This window comes from Fringilla coelebs (assembly GCF_963513975.1).
Source record: "Fringilla coelebs genome assembly, chromosome: 3".
Classification (NCBI taxonomy): domain Eukaryota; kingdom Metazoa; phylum Chordata; class Aves; order Passeriformes; family Fringillidae; genus Fringilla; species Fringilla coelebs.
The window spans coordinates 43,941,534-43,956,116 of NC_140030.1; the positions used below are offsets into that span (position 1 = coordinate 43,941,534).

Consider the following 14,583-nt stretch of genomic DNA (forward strand, 5'->3'; position numbering starts at 1 on the left):
TTGGTTGGGTTTTTGGGGTTTTGGGTGGGGTTTTGGTTTTTTTTGGTAAGGTGTACAACAAGGTTTGCTAATAAAAAATTGCTTGATTACTGTGTATGCAGCTGTTTGGCTACTGCCCCCCTGCCATCCAGCATGGCACTGCCCCTACGTCAAGCAACTCTGGCATTGCCCCTCAGTAACAAAAGAACAGTATGAGGCATTTTCAGGTATACCAAGAACAGTTAAGCAAAATGATTAATGAAAGAAGTTTCTTCTCTGACTGGTTAAACAAGCAAGCAAACCTGAGTGCTGTCTGTCTTGTGGAAGCCAAGTTTGATAAAATAGCTACCAAAAATTGTGCCTTACAATGCTCAGCTACTGGGTACATATGTGGAATTTTTTAAGAAACAGCATTAGATCACTTTTAAATGTTTGTTACAGGAGCCAAGAGTTGAAAAGCCTATGAGCAGCTTAACAAGATAAGTAGGGAAATCTGCAGTACTGAATGAGGGAATAACCTTCTGGTCATGAACCCACAGTGCTGTCCTTTCTGACCCAACAGGCACTGCACTCCTGCTACTGATTCATAAGGCAAAATTAAACCTTATCAGTTGGCTGACAAAGAGGTCAAATCTGGACAAGAATCCCATAATTTTGTCCCTGATCTTTCTAAACCTCATCCCACAAGGAACTAAAGAGGAAGAACAAAGCACAAAGGGAAGAGGTCCCATACTCACAGTTACTTGAAACAGAGTACAGCAAGGGAGCTACCCCAAAAGCTTAAAGAGCAGCCAGTTGTCTTCTCCCAGAGGGTCTTCTCACCACACTGTCGTGCCACAATACTGTGAATTATTACCTCAGGTCTTGAGAAATGGAGTATTTGTAAATACTGATATGATGTAAAAATCTTTTTAAAGGTGTCTTTGGTTAACTAAGTTGTAGAGATAAAATTCCAATTGGCAAACCTGGTCATTTCTAACACAAACAGTTTTGTCACAAACTAGTTTTGTCACCTCAAACTGGGTTAATCTGGGGGGATTCACAAAACTCCTATGGTAGCAGGGGAGGAAGGGAAAGAATATCTCCCCAAATCTCTTATCTTTTCAGACTAATTTAAAATCCCCACTAAAATGAAACTGTTACATATAGGTTACTTAGCACAGTGATTTTCTATTCTCAAAAGGAGCATTCCTGGCACAAGTACCTCACAGTGGCCTGCTTAAAAACCTAGCAAGCAACCCGAACATTTGAAGAGGAAATGACTCAGTCTGTATACAGCAGAAACCCTGTGAAGGGGGGAAGGAAAGCATGAAGAACATTTTAGCTAATCTGGGAGGCAGAAAAGATGCTCAGATGCTCCCTGTACCATTCATGGAAAGAAACTGAAACACTGCTGTGTAGATTATCTTCTGAAGAAAACAATCTGACAAGGAATATCACAGGAGACTGCATGGCCAATTCGATTAATCTACAGCTGTTGACAAAAATATCACGACATAGTAAATGGGGAAGATTATTGACACACCTAAATTTTCAGATGCAGAAAGAGACAAGTTAAATCCTTTTAAGTCTCCTGAACGTTTAGAAATAGTCTACTCTCACTGATTAGATGCGATCTCCATTCAGAGACTAAGATGATTTCCCACTCAGCACAGGACAAGTTAACATCCACTGACTCACAGCCTGAGAAATACATGAAAAATCTGTAAATGCACTGGACACAACTTCCTTCAGTACAACAGAATTAATACAATGTTCTCTCTTCCAGAGAGTCTTTTGACGACATCATTATCACCTCACTTATTATTTAAAGGCAGTATATGCAAAAAGAAGCAATAACTCATGCTGTGCAGGAAGCTAATGAAATGCATTAACTCAAGATTACTAAAGCAATAATTAAGTGGCAAATATTGGAAAAACCATATTTCATAAAAAGATAACATGTGAGAAAGTTAAACCAGAGGTTTCCTCTTCCTCAAAGCAATTTACTTTACATTGTTAGCAAAATCATTCTGTTCCATTTCTTGATTCTTGTGGAACAATCTGGACCTTTGCTTTCAGTGTCTCAGATTGAAAATGTGCAAATTTACTTTTTTATTTGTATTGTCTAGACAGACAGCAAAAATGGGACAGGCATGTAATTGAGCATAAATACAGAAGAAGTTCACAGTTTTACAGCTTTGTTTTTTCAACTGAATGAGCTTATCTGGTTGGATTAATATTTTCAAAATAGCCACAAACTGTTTAGTTTAATTTGAAATTTAAAAAGGAAATATTTTCTTGCTAAAAAAACATGCCATATATAAGTAAGAGTAAAAATGGAAGATTACACGTTCCTTTCACCTACTGGGGAAAGAAATATCTGAGTTCCTGTAAGCTTATTATGGGCTATATTGTGTTGTTTGATGATTCCCACAGTAGCTGACTCATCCCTGAATTCACAGCCATCTTCCAAGTTCTATCAGGCAGATATTTATTAAGCATTTTTTATTTCCACACATGAAACATACTGTTTAATTTTGCACTGTTTCTTCTTTCTTTTCCCAAGATGGATACCCCCCTTTTCACTATGCTTCCCCACTTTACCCTGCAAATTTAAGCAAAATAATTCAACCAGTTACTGTGCTCTTTGAGGGAAAAGGCCTTTTTTCATCTCTCAGACAGACAACAAGAAGGTCTCCTAACATATAAGTAGAAATATTTTTTAAAAGTTGTGCACATTTCTAACCTACAGTAAGTTAGAAACAAAGCCCACAAATCAGCTAGCCAACCTAATTCTAACAACCCTTAAGTAGAGCATATTTACTCTTTCTAAACTATCACCTTACAATATAAATAAATTCAGAAGGATGAGAAAGTTGTTGACACCAGACTTGAAATATTTAATGAGCATATAATTTCATATGTCCAGCTGGGTGCAGAAATAGACTAGTTCAGCTAAATCAAACAAGTCCCAAAAATGAAAATAATGAAAAACTATATCAATAAAGTCTATACATGAAAGAGAAGACTTAAATTTTTATCTGATCCTAAAAAATCTTCCACATACCAACCTCTATATATGCAGTGCAATATTGCCAGATGGCATGATGTTTTCAAAATCTTTTTCTTCACTCGTGGTGAAATGAGAAAATTATAAAAACAATCACTATTTCTAAATAAGAAAGGATCTATCAAAAGGATCCAAACTATGAATCACTTAATGGAAACACAAATGGCTTTCACTGAACCCAAGAGCCTCAACCTAGAAACTACAATATTGCTATCCAGTACAAGAAGAGCTAGCAACGGGTAACTAGCCTGTAAAATACCTATACAGGAATAGTTTATTATTGTGATTCCTTCATAGTTGAGGGAGGTCCTAACCTTTGTTTTGCTCCATCCAGACAAGGGAAGTCAGGTCTGCCTGTTCATCCTTGCTGCTACAGCCAGGATGCTGCTGCAGAGTGACACAGCGAGTACACTGAGCACAGGAGCTTCTATGACCATAGTGTGGCTTTAGTCCATAAATACACACATGTGCATTTACCTTGACCTGCTGCTCAAACAGGACTTAAATTCTGATGTATCTCATAGAAATTAAACAGTATAAAGAACACCTCTATAACCAGCCTCTGTGGGATTTTCAAGGACAGGTCCAAACACTGGAAATGGTATAAGGAACATGGATATAAGAGGTCTATTACAGAAGGAAGGATAAAAAAGAAGAGGGGGACAGAACAACCTACAAAATTACTACAAGATTGTTTGTAATCCCAGTTGTGTCCCTTCAGTTCTGAGGTACATTCCACCTATTAGGTCCTTTCCCTTGATTACTAGCTCTGTTACTTTTTTCCTCTTCATTACCAAACCATAGTCCTGTCTCTTAACAGAACTTTTCCATGGTCAATTATTTTCAACAATCCAGGAAGCAGTTTAGTCAATATCACTTTAATAAGGTGTTAAAAACAAAAGTAACTAAGAATTCAATGGTTATTTCCAGCTTTCAGGCCCAAAATCAGACTTACTTGCACCTCTGTCTTCAGCAAGCATCTCTAGGATGCAAAAGTGTTTTTGACTGAATTAAGCAGAGCGTCTCCAATACCATTTCACCTCTTCTTTATGGTTATTAAATTGAAGCTTCACTGTAAAATCACTCTGTCCTTAAAACAGCATCTGTATCAGATGTGTTATCTGCTAGATCCTAGACTACCTATAATATCATCCATTTTCTTTTATTTTCAGCTTCCCTCATTTCCCCTTTGCCAGTCAGTACAATTTCTGAAATAACTAATACTCACTCAGATAGTCCTGAAACTAGTTCTCTTTTTTTCTGACAGCTTCTTCACAAACATTTGTGTCTTAAGAGTTAACTTTCTCTCTCCCCTCAACTTTGTACTTTTTTTCAGATTTCCTGCTTTAATTTTTTTCAAGTTGCTTTCAGTTTTGAGGTATTTCTCTTTTCTTTTTCTCCCTTTAATCTTAGAAGCATGTGAGCTACAAGCCACTTTTTGCAATCAGCACAGGAGTCCAAATCTGTCCAGAGAGATACTTGTATTTCACATGAACTGAATCATCCTGAGAGAGCCCAGGAAATCAGGACCCTCAGCTAATGGTCTAAATGGTTACATTCAGTTCATCATCTTATCACACCTACAAGTCTGGAGGTGATTCTCACTTCACCACCAACACAGATCTTGGCAGCAAGCAGAGTCCTTCATTACAGCGCAAGGGAAGAAAATTCATTAATCACCTCATCCACTTTGGATCTCAAAGCAGTCAATGATGCAACAGCTATTGGATGAACATATGGCTTAGACTAACTTAGCCTTGTGATTACATACCCAACTCAGCCAATAGCTCATTCAAGGAGAGGCTTGCAAATTTAAAACCAAACACAATTACTCCACTTGTCCACTCTATGGGTCCTTTAAATGATACACCTTCCTATCAGCCAGTATTACTTGCCTACAATATTACAATGCATTTCTCCATTTATTTAGCAGTCTTCCCTATTAGAAGTTATTTCAATGCTGAGAGCACACTTGTCTAACACACTATGAATTGATCTATGACTTACAGATGGCATTTCTGAGAAAAATCAGAATAAAAAACAGGTTGTTTAAGAAGCTCTACAGAAATGTAGCTATGCTTATAACTGTTCCTTCTAATCCACAGATGGGTTCTGAAACTTCGTAATCTCAGGTCACCACAACCTCCCAGTGATGACAAATGAACACCACAATGATCCAAATAAACAGATGTACAGGAAGGGTGCATCTTAAAAGTCCTCTTAAGTGAGTACAACACACAGAGTTTTGTATGCAATGAAGAGACACAAGTCTCTGAACACTGGAAACAGCAAAGCCTAGTGGTGCATGAGTTTGTATAAAGTCATTTGACATTCTAACTTAATTATACTAAGATTCAGCATAAACAGAGTGTCATCCAAGAATTCACATAGGAGAGAGCTGTAATGAATATCAAAGTTGGAAGACAAATTTTCATTGACTTTCATATCTCTGAGAATCCACAAGGGAGAGAGAACCTTGACTAAAAGTGGATCAAGTGTAAGATGATAAAAATGTCTTCCAAAGCATTCTCCACATCTCAGGAATCCATAAGGGTGTCCATTTGAGTGAGTCTTCAAGGTATAACAACATTAAATTTACGCCACAAGGTTATGTCTCATGTCTGCCTAGCCAGCTGACCTTCCACACATTCTTGAGAGGGTCGGACCACTGGGACTCTTGCTTTTCCACTACCACTGATTGCATTTGGGAGCCAACACTTCCAAAATCAAAGTGGGATTAAGCATCTCTTATTTCCACAGAAAGCAGGCTGCAAATATGGAACAGGAGACATTCCTCCATACACATCCAAGAGAAAAATCAATTATTTGGCAGCAATTCTAGGTTACCCCATTCTGTACTATTGCTGCTCTGTTGTCCACTGGAATAAGCAAGGCAAAAGGATCCTTGCAGGTTAAATGACCCAGTGAGCAGAGCTTTAAACCAGAAAAACCAGGAGAAAGTGATTCCTTGACAAGTAACGAAGATGTGAATGGGGTAAGCAAGCCAAGGGCTGGGTGGTAAGAATGAAAGACACAGCAATCCAAGAAACAGAGCTGGAGTCTCTCCAAGCATAGGCATATGAAGAAGGAAGTGCCTGCAGAACAGCCTCATGGAGAAAGCTCACAAACCTGTACTGAGGAATCAGCACACTTGGGTGCCTGCCTGAACTGTCTCTACACTGATGCACGCAACATGGAAACAAACAGGAGGAGTTAGAAGTCTGCATGCAGTTTCTGGACCATGTCTCCATAATCCTCAATGGGATTATGGAAACATGGTGGGATAGCTCACAGGAATGCTGTGCTACCATGGATAGGTAAAGGTTGTTTAGTAAGGATAGGTTGTCAAGGTAAGGAGGCGAGTTGTCTTTTATGTGAAAGAACAGCTGGAGTTTGTGGAGTTCTGCCTTGGGACAGTTCAGGAGATGGTAAAACAGGTTAAGACTAACAGGCAGACCAGCATGGGTACTACTGCAGTGGCATATACTATTATGTGCTATAGAGCACACAGTAGTAGTCTACCGTATGTAGTAGTACATGCTATGGACTTCTCAAGTAGGAAGAAGTAGATGCCTTCTTCAGACAACCAGAAGATGATTCATGTTCACAGGCCATACTCCTTAGAGTGGAAATTCTAGCCACTGTGATGCCTTCTGTGTGGAAGGACAATCTAGGGCTCAAGCAATCTAGAATTCTACAGGGCCTTGATGATAAGTTCCCAAAGTGATCATGAAGCCAAAGAAAGAAAAGTGCCCTGCCTGACCTGGTATGTACAAATAACAAAGAACTGGCTGTGCATATAGAAGTTGCTGGCAGCCTTGGCTGAAGTTTGGTTGTAGACAAGTCAGTCATAGTGTCCCCTCCTTAGCCTGAAATATGCTGTTAATAAACAAGAGAACAAGTTTCTTGAGATCAAATATTCACCAAAGAGCTACTGCAGTATTTATTCTGTTTCTGAAGTTTCTGAAGAGAGAAGCTGAAAGAATCCAAAAAGCTAAATTGGTTTCTATGCAAAACACATATTGAGGAATACCTTTCAATAATCCAGTACTCTGGAAATACAAAACTACCAATCAGTAAACCAGCTAACTATGCCAACAATTAACAACAGCCATATGGTGTTAAGTGCCATACTTTCAGCTCATACCATTGTAGCTACAAAGCCTAATACACAAAAGCCAAAGGCTACTCCAACTAGAAGGCAAGGAAGGAGCACTTCAGGAGAGTGCATTTGAAATATGAGTTGGTACTTCTACTTTAACAACAATGGTGCTACCAAATAACATGGGAGGATTTTTATTTCCTAGCACCATACATGGGGAAAAAAATGTTATCTACAAGCTAGTCACTTTCTGTAAAAAAGTACTACCAGCGCTTGAAGAAAGATACATGAAATTTTAAAAATATGAACAAAGTTTTACCATGGAAAAGTATTAGTGGTGTAGAATGAAATTGAATATACACTGGTACAGCTGCTTATACTGTACCAACTTTTCCTTGTGACCTTTTAAACAAACTACAGAATGAAGAACGGAGTTTTTTGTCTACTGATACATAACAGAAAATGGGATGCTAGTAGAGCTTATTTTATCTAATTTCTGCATTAAGGTGGTTAAACAATACATGTATTTGAATATACATATGTATTTCAATATATATATCTATATTTTCGTTCAAACATAAGGTATTTCAAGTTTTATATTGTCTTAAAAGGAAGCAAGCTTACAAAGCAACACATACCTGATATACCTTGAGACTCCTCCTGTAGATCACAGTACCACAGTCTGTTCACTGGATCACAGCCTTCTCTGATAGACAGCAAGACGTATCGGCCATCATCCGACACCTGTAACAAGTAACAGAAAAATCAAAGTCAATTCACCCTCTGGAAAAGAGAACTTCAACTTGAAAAGTGAATTCACACATGCAGAAAAATTTAGTGCTGCTGTTAAAAGAACATTGCAAGATACAACCACATTATAAATTATCTGATGAAGTTTCTTGGTTCACTTTTGCACATGCATGTACACACACAACAGAATTTTTGAAATGGTGCCTGCTAGTACAAAAAGTCATCAATTAATCCTTCTTGCTACTCAGGCTTTGCAAACATACTACATTTGAAAGTGAAAACCCGACAAGGAAAGGCAGAAAGTAACAAGATGTCTTAAAGTCTCCTCCTGAGTGATCTGTTTTGAGCACATTCCAAAATTACCAAATTTTGATGTTCTATTAACAGAGCTGATCAAGAAGGCTGTTTACTGTCCACATTCTTATATGAATGTATCTAATGTAAATTTAAAGTCGCAAAATGCAAATCTGGGTTCTGGAAATTTTCCACTTGGCATTATACACAGCTTCAAAGCAATTCCTATATTGTAATTACTTCTTAGATATATTTCAGTTTATAATTGTAACATTTGTTATGCAAAATATCTGTAGAATGAGTTGTGCAAAATAAATTTCAGAATAATTAAGTTCTAATTATCCTGCTATTCCAACAGATCCACAATTTTAAGGACACAAGAAAGGGACCTAGTAGAACAGAAACAAATCTCAGCATATGAAAGTTAATTAAAAAACCCAACAACCAAACACTCCTTGAAACAAAAACAATTCCCAAATAATATTTTACAGGCATTTTGTTATGATCTGATTATATCACAAAACAAGTACATACACCTGAAAGCTCACAAGACTAATAGAAAAGAACACCTAAGATTCCTACTGTAGCCAAAACCCCACTCCATTTTATGAAACAGCAAAGACATCTTTAACAGGGCACCCTACACCTAGAAACAAATACATGCAGAAATGGAAAACAAGATTAGGTGATCTTTCTTGAAGATACATCTGCAGTGGCTTTAGGTAAGCAATAACTGCAGGTGTAAATTTTAATTAAGAAAATGATTGCAATATGCTCCTTAAACATCTGTCCATACTTGTGAAAGCACCAAGTTCCCTTCACTTCCTCACCAACTGGAAAAATATAGCAAATAATTTTAAGTTATATATAAAAATACATATTTCAGTTATACTCAAGTATATGATACACAAAACCCTTTTAGTCATGGTCAGAGCCCACATATATTTATTCTTTGATTCTGTGAATAAAATAGTTAAGAGAAGACTGGTAACTTTACCTAAGAAAGAACAGAGATGTGCAAATTTGTGATGTTGTTGCAAGGGCAATTCAGGATCTCTGATGACAGCAAATCTGAGTACATCTAATTTTTCCTTCCATATTCCCAGCTGGACTAGTTAAGAGTTGATAGCAGTTTATGTTTAATTTGAAGTAAGAACTCCCAAAGCATCTTGCTGGTGGGATACCAATTAAGTATGTCTCTATCACTAAATCTATTCTTATACCAGTTAAGTTCTACAACCCAAAGGATTTTGACAGAAACAGGACAAGATGGTTGACTGCAGCATGCTAAAATGTTCAGTACCATACTGCAGATTTAGACATCTACATTGCAAAGTTATAGTTTGATGAGCAATCTTGGCAGCAGCATCACCTTATGCAGTCTCAAGCTCTAGCTCTTCCTACTGCTATCACTGCTAGTGTCCATGTAAGTTCATTCCACGTGTCACACCAGTACAAGCATGCACCATTTGTGAAGTACACCAGTTCAGGGAACTGATCCAACTGAAAAAATGGCATGTTCAACAACGACAACAAAAATTAAACCTCCAAGAACCAGAAAAGAAGAAAGAATCCAGAAGAACAAAACACCCAAATAAACAAAACAAAGAATCCAGGAGGGGAAGGAGAAAGAAAAAAGAAAAATACTTAAACAATCCACAATAAAAAAACCAAAGAAGAATAAAAGAAGCCCCTCTGCCAGATCAGTATCTCAATCAGTTCACTGTTCAGTTGCACAAATGGCCAAGCTAACACACAGCACCAAACAAGCTGGAAACATGAATAACAGGGATAGAGATTGCTTAAGGCAGCTCAGATTGCAGCACTGATGAACATGTAATCACAGCCCAAATGCCACTGACCCTACACTGTAAACAGACTAGAGTCTGGGTTTTGGGATGGCAAAAGGAAATAGGATTTACCAACTATCATTTGAATTATTCTTACACTGCTACATCATCTTCATGAGCTGAGCTGCAATCCGTACTCTTGGCTCACAAATTTATGAACTGAAATTTCATTCTAGTAATTTACTCAAATCTCAGAATGCATTCATGGTTCAGCATAAGGGGGGGGACAGCTGCAATGTCAGACCTGGTTTCTCACATTTAAGATGAAAAGGAAACATTTCTCAAAAATTTCTGAGAGAGATCTGGAATGCCAGTCAGTGCACATTTCTCTCATTAAAATAATTACTATCATTTCAAAGAACACCCACTGGTAAAAGGTAAGCAGGCTATAAAGCAATTGCATCTCTTAAAACAACACTTCGAATCTGTCAAAACAGGACAGAAGAAATCCTGTAGCCTTTCAACTGGAGTTTTTGAAAATGTTCAGCACAACAATGATTTTACTGGCATAACACAGCACTAATCCCTAACTCAGCACCAGTAAAGGAAGGATTATTTCAAAGACTTCATGTTGGTATGTAGATTTTAGTTTCACTACTACTGCCATTCAGTTGGCTGGCAATTTTGAGTTTCTTAGACCTACTATTTCTTAAATATTTGTTGTGATCATCATTACACCCCACAAACATAAACAACAGTATCACTAAGATAGCTGTACTCCTAAGTACTATTCTATCTAGTCTTTCAAGCATCAAAACCTTTAAATCCTCCTTTATAGTAGAGTTCTGTTTTTTAGTGGAGTGTTTTCTCTGAGCTGTTTTTCTGCCTAGTGATTTCAATGCTACCTGTTCTCTCTATTTTGATGAACAGTAACCACTGCTAAGACAAACACTAAGAGAAGAACCTGTAACTTCAGTATATCAATGAACACCAAAATAAGAAAAATTATATGAAGTCTAATCAGTAAAAATCTTCTAACCACTCAAATCTCATCTTTGTTACAAAATACAATTAATTCATTATACAAGACATATAAGGAACTGCAAAGGGTTATGAGGATCCACAGCAAAAACAAAGTGAAATATTTTGTCTAGCAGCAGCAGCCGATTTCAGACGAAAAACTCATACATAATTGAACAAACAACAACAAAAAAGAACGAACATGAGAAAGTTGTTGGGTTTTTAAGACTTCCTGGCTTTATATATTACTCAACTAAAATGTCAATATCAGAGATACTAGAGTGCTCTAATTTCAAGTCATGTGCATACCAACAGTGAATATTAATGCAAGTTCTGTGAACACTATCTGGACAGTCACAATTGCCAGGCTCAGGATAAGGAAGAGCTCTCTATATTCAGTTCACAAATAGGTGCTCTTAGAGTACCTCGTATTCTATTAACGCAACTATACATACACACTATTCCTTAATAGATAATAAATTAAAAGTTTTACTACCATTGCCTTTTTTATTATCAAGGTAGAAAAAACCTAATCACTGTGTAATTTGTTTCTGTGTAGCAAGGTACTAAAAATAAAATAAATAAAATTCAGTTATTAGATCCTATGCCTGTGTTGAGAATAAGATAAACTCTCTTCTTAACTGCAGGCATTAACACTATGGTAATCTACAACCTGATCTGCATCTGCAGTTATTTCACAAACTACCACTCCTTATGCTCTGGTGCCCTTTGCATATGAAACTGAACAATAGTCACTGCTATCTAATGCATTTCCAATGAAGCACAGCAAATGAATCACATACGAAAAAATAAAGCAAAGTTCAAAAAAACCACAGACAGAATCAAAGCTTTCCAACACAGCTAAAAGGTCAAATTACTAACTGAAATGTATCCAGCCATGAAAGATCAGATCATCCAGAAAAAGAAAGATGTGTGGCAATAAGGATGCAATCGTGCAATGCATGGAACTAAAAACTCACTGCATCAATAAGCTGGATTTTAACACTGCCACAGTTTTCACTATATGCTGTGGATGTAACAGCTTAAAACCACCCAGAGAGACTGAATAGATTTTTTTAAAAATACTCATTTAGGAATGTACCTAGTCGCCACAATAAAAAAGATTAATGACAGCAGTTACTTCCTTAACTTCAGATATATACTGCACAAAGATTTTTGCATAACACTACAGATCCTGGATATGACACCACTAATAAGAATTTACATGCAAGAAACCTTTCACTTGCTACAGAAATTACCTCTTTTGTTATTTATGAGTATTTTTAAGCTTTTTATCAGATAAACAATTGAAAATATTAAGCACAAAAATCCACAAAGCACGTTGGTTCTACAGAGAAAAAAAAAATTACTGTAAAATTTGCTGAAAGATTTGGCAAGTAAAGAGCAATTACACTGTCTGAACAGTCTCAAGTGTTCTACCATCACAGATGTGCACATGTGCCTGTGCTGCAAAGATCTGCCTGCATGATGACAAAGAACTCCCACAGTAGTCTCTTAGCCTTTCAAATTTCACTTTTATTATCTCATATTTATTAGAAAAATCAAAGCTATTTTCTTTCCTAGAGTAGGAAACTCTTTCATAAAGGGTTGTGGGTTTTTGTGGGGTTTTTATGGGGGTTGTGGGGTATTGTACTGGTTTGTTGTTTTTATAATGAAGGGAACCTACAGCTCTGTTCTGATATTATCTTTGCAGTGGTGCCAGAAAGTCACTGAAGCTTGCAAATAGCTCCTATCACATTTTATGTTCTTGCAGTCTTTTAAGATGTTGAGGATTGGGGCACGAACTCCCTCTCACAAAGCAACCTCTTGGGACTGCATGCACAATCCCAGCCACCTGAAGCTGCTACTCTCAGGCTGTAAAGGCGCTGCTTTGTTTTCTGCTTGCAGAGTACCGGTTTCAGAATCAACCAGATTTCAGAAGCCCTAATGATGGGTGATCACAAGAATGCAAAATTTCAGGATAAGGTCCAACAGAATCTCCTTCCTACATTCTGAGGCACAGGCCTGACACTTGATGATGCAAACAACATTCTGATGTTGTCTATCCACCCACTCCCCAGGTTAAAAAACTTGCTCTGGGCATTAATTCAGATCTCTTATTCCAGCTGGGTTTTTATTCTTGGATTTTAGATACAATGTGCTGGTATACAGAGCACTTCAATTCTGACCATATTTTGAGCCTCTGCTAACTTTGGGGTTGAAGGAGCCACACCAAAGCCAGAGAACAGAGATTTGAACCCTAGATCATGGTGCTTATAACTATTACAAATCCAACAGAACGCCAGGCAGCCTTGTTCCGAAGAGGAACACAGCAATATGCACACACATAATTTACATGCATTCTCTTTCCTAAGCCTAGCAAAGAACAAAATCAGTAGCCTTTTGGGGTGACAAACATCACACACAATTTTTACTGCAGCTTTCAGCTCGCTTTTGAGCAATGGAAGCACCGAAGCATCTGGAACCTGGCTATGTAAGAAATGATGAGCTCCCATAGTCCCATGAGCAGCCACGATTACCTGCCTCTTTCTTAAAAGTAAAATTCTCTGGGCCTCCTGCCAGGGCTATAGGAAAATATTCATACTAGTCTTCTATTCAAGATTCATCCTTGACTAAGACAGTGTAAGGCTTTAGAAAAATTCCCACAGCCCTGTTTTACCCAGCAGTGTATCTCTACTTGAGTGAACTGGCAATGTTTTCAGCCCTCCACACTGCTCACTCTTCCCCAGTGGATGCTTCTATGTTGCTGCAGTGAAACCACTACAGCCAGCACACATCTGGCACAGCCTGCTTCTCGCTGCTGTGAATTCCATGTGCAAGATCACCTCCCTGGTTTAGAACCACTGATGTTAACTGACAGCTCTAAATATAAAATGAATAATTAAAAAAAATAATTGTCAATTCAGAGATAGTAGACAGTGTTTGTTAGAAAACATGAAAAATTGTACTTATTTTACTGCTGGCAGAATTGGGATAGGAGGGCTCCTCTCACCCACTCCTTTCTGTTCTGTTTACTTTCCTGCTGGTACCACAGGGACTTCTCACACTACCAACTGTGAAAGACTGTTATATAACTTATTGTTTAACTTTGAGGATAACAGCCTGTCTGTGAAAGAGAGATATGTTCACTCAGTCTGGAGAAGAAGCAAGAAAATGCCACTTAAACAGAAAAGCATGGGAAGCTCCTGTTTTCCCACAGTACCTATGATATTGCCAAGGTTTTAAAAATCTTCATACCAGACTGCCCTCTGCTGGGCTGTTATTCAATTAAATTCTATCCCTGCTCTTCACAACTCTCCCACCATTCTAGAATCTGTACCAGAAATGTTTATGCTTTTTCTAGACTAATGAAAAGATTTTCTTTTTCAAAACTTACATATCTGACTAAAAAAACCCAGATTTTTCCCCAGAAACAATCCATTCAAGTGAAGTGCTGGAAATGCATCTGTATTTCTCTGCCAACACCATTTTCAACACCACAGATTTTTGTTTAAATCAAGCATACTTGGGGTTGGTGTTGAATGTATAATAAGGAAAAGCACCCTGAAGCTATTTGCTTGCATATTGTCTTGTAA

The 14,583-nt window shown here is 37.6% G+C and overlaps 1 protein-coding gene across 1 annotated transcript in view; it reads right to left on the minus strand.

Moving 5' to 3' along the window:
* Positions 1–14,583, minus strand: part of PREP (prolyl endopeptidase) — a gene marked incomplete at its 5' end in the record, with an annotated part of 86,320 nt that overhangs the window by 56,391 nt on the left and 15,346 nt on the right. The window contains one exon of the mRNA XM_084202452.1: positions 7,772–7,877. Within this exon, the coding sequence (XP_084058578.1) occupies positions 7,772–7,877 (106 nt within the window). The remainder of the gene's footprint in view (positions 1–7,771; positions 7,878–14,583) is intronic.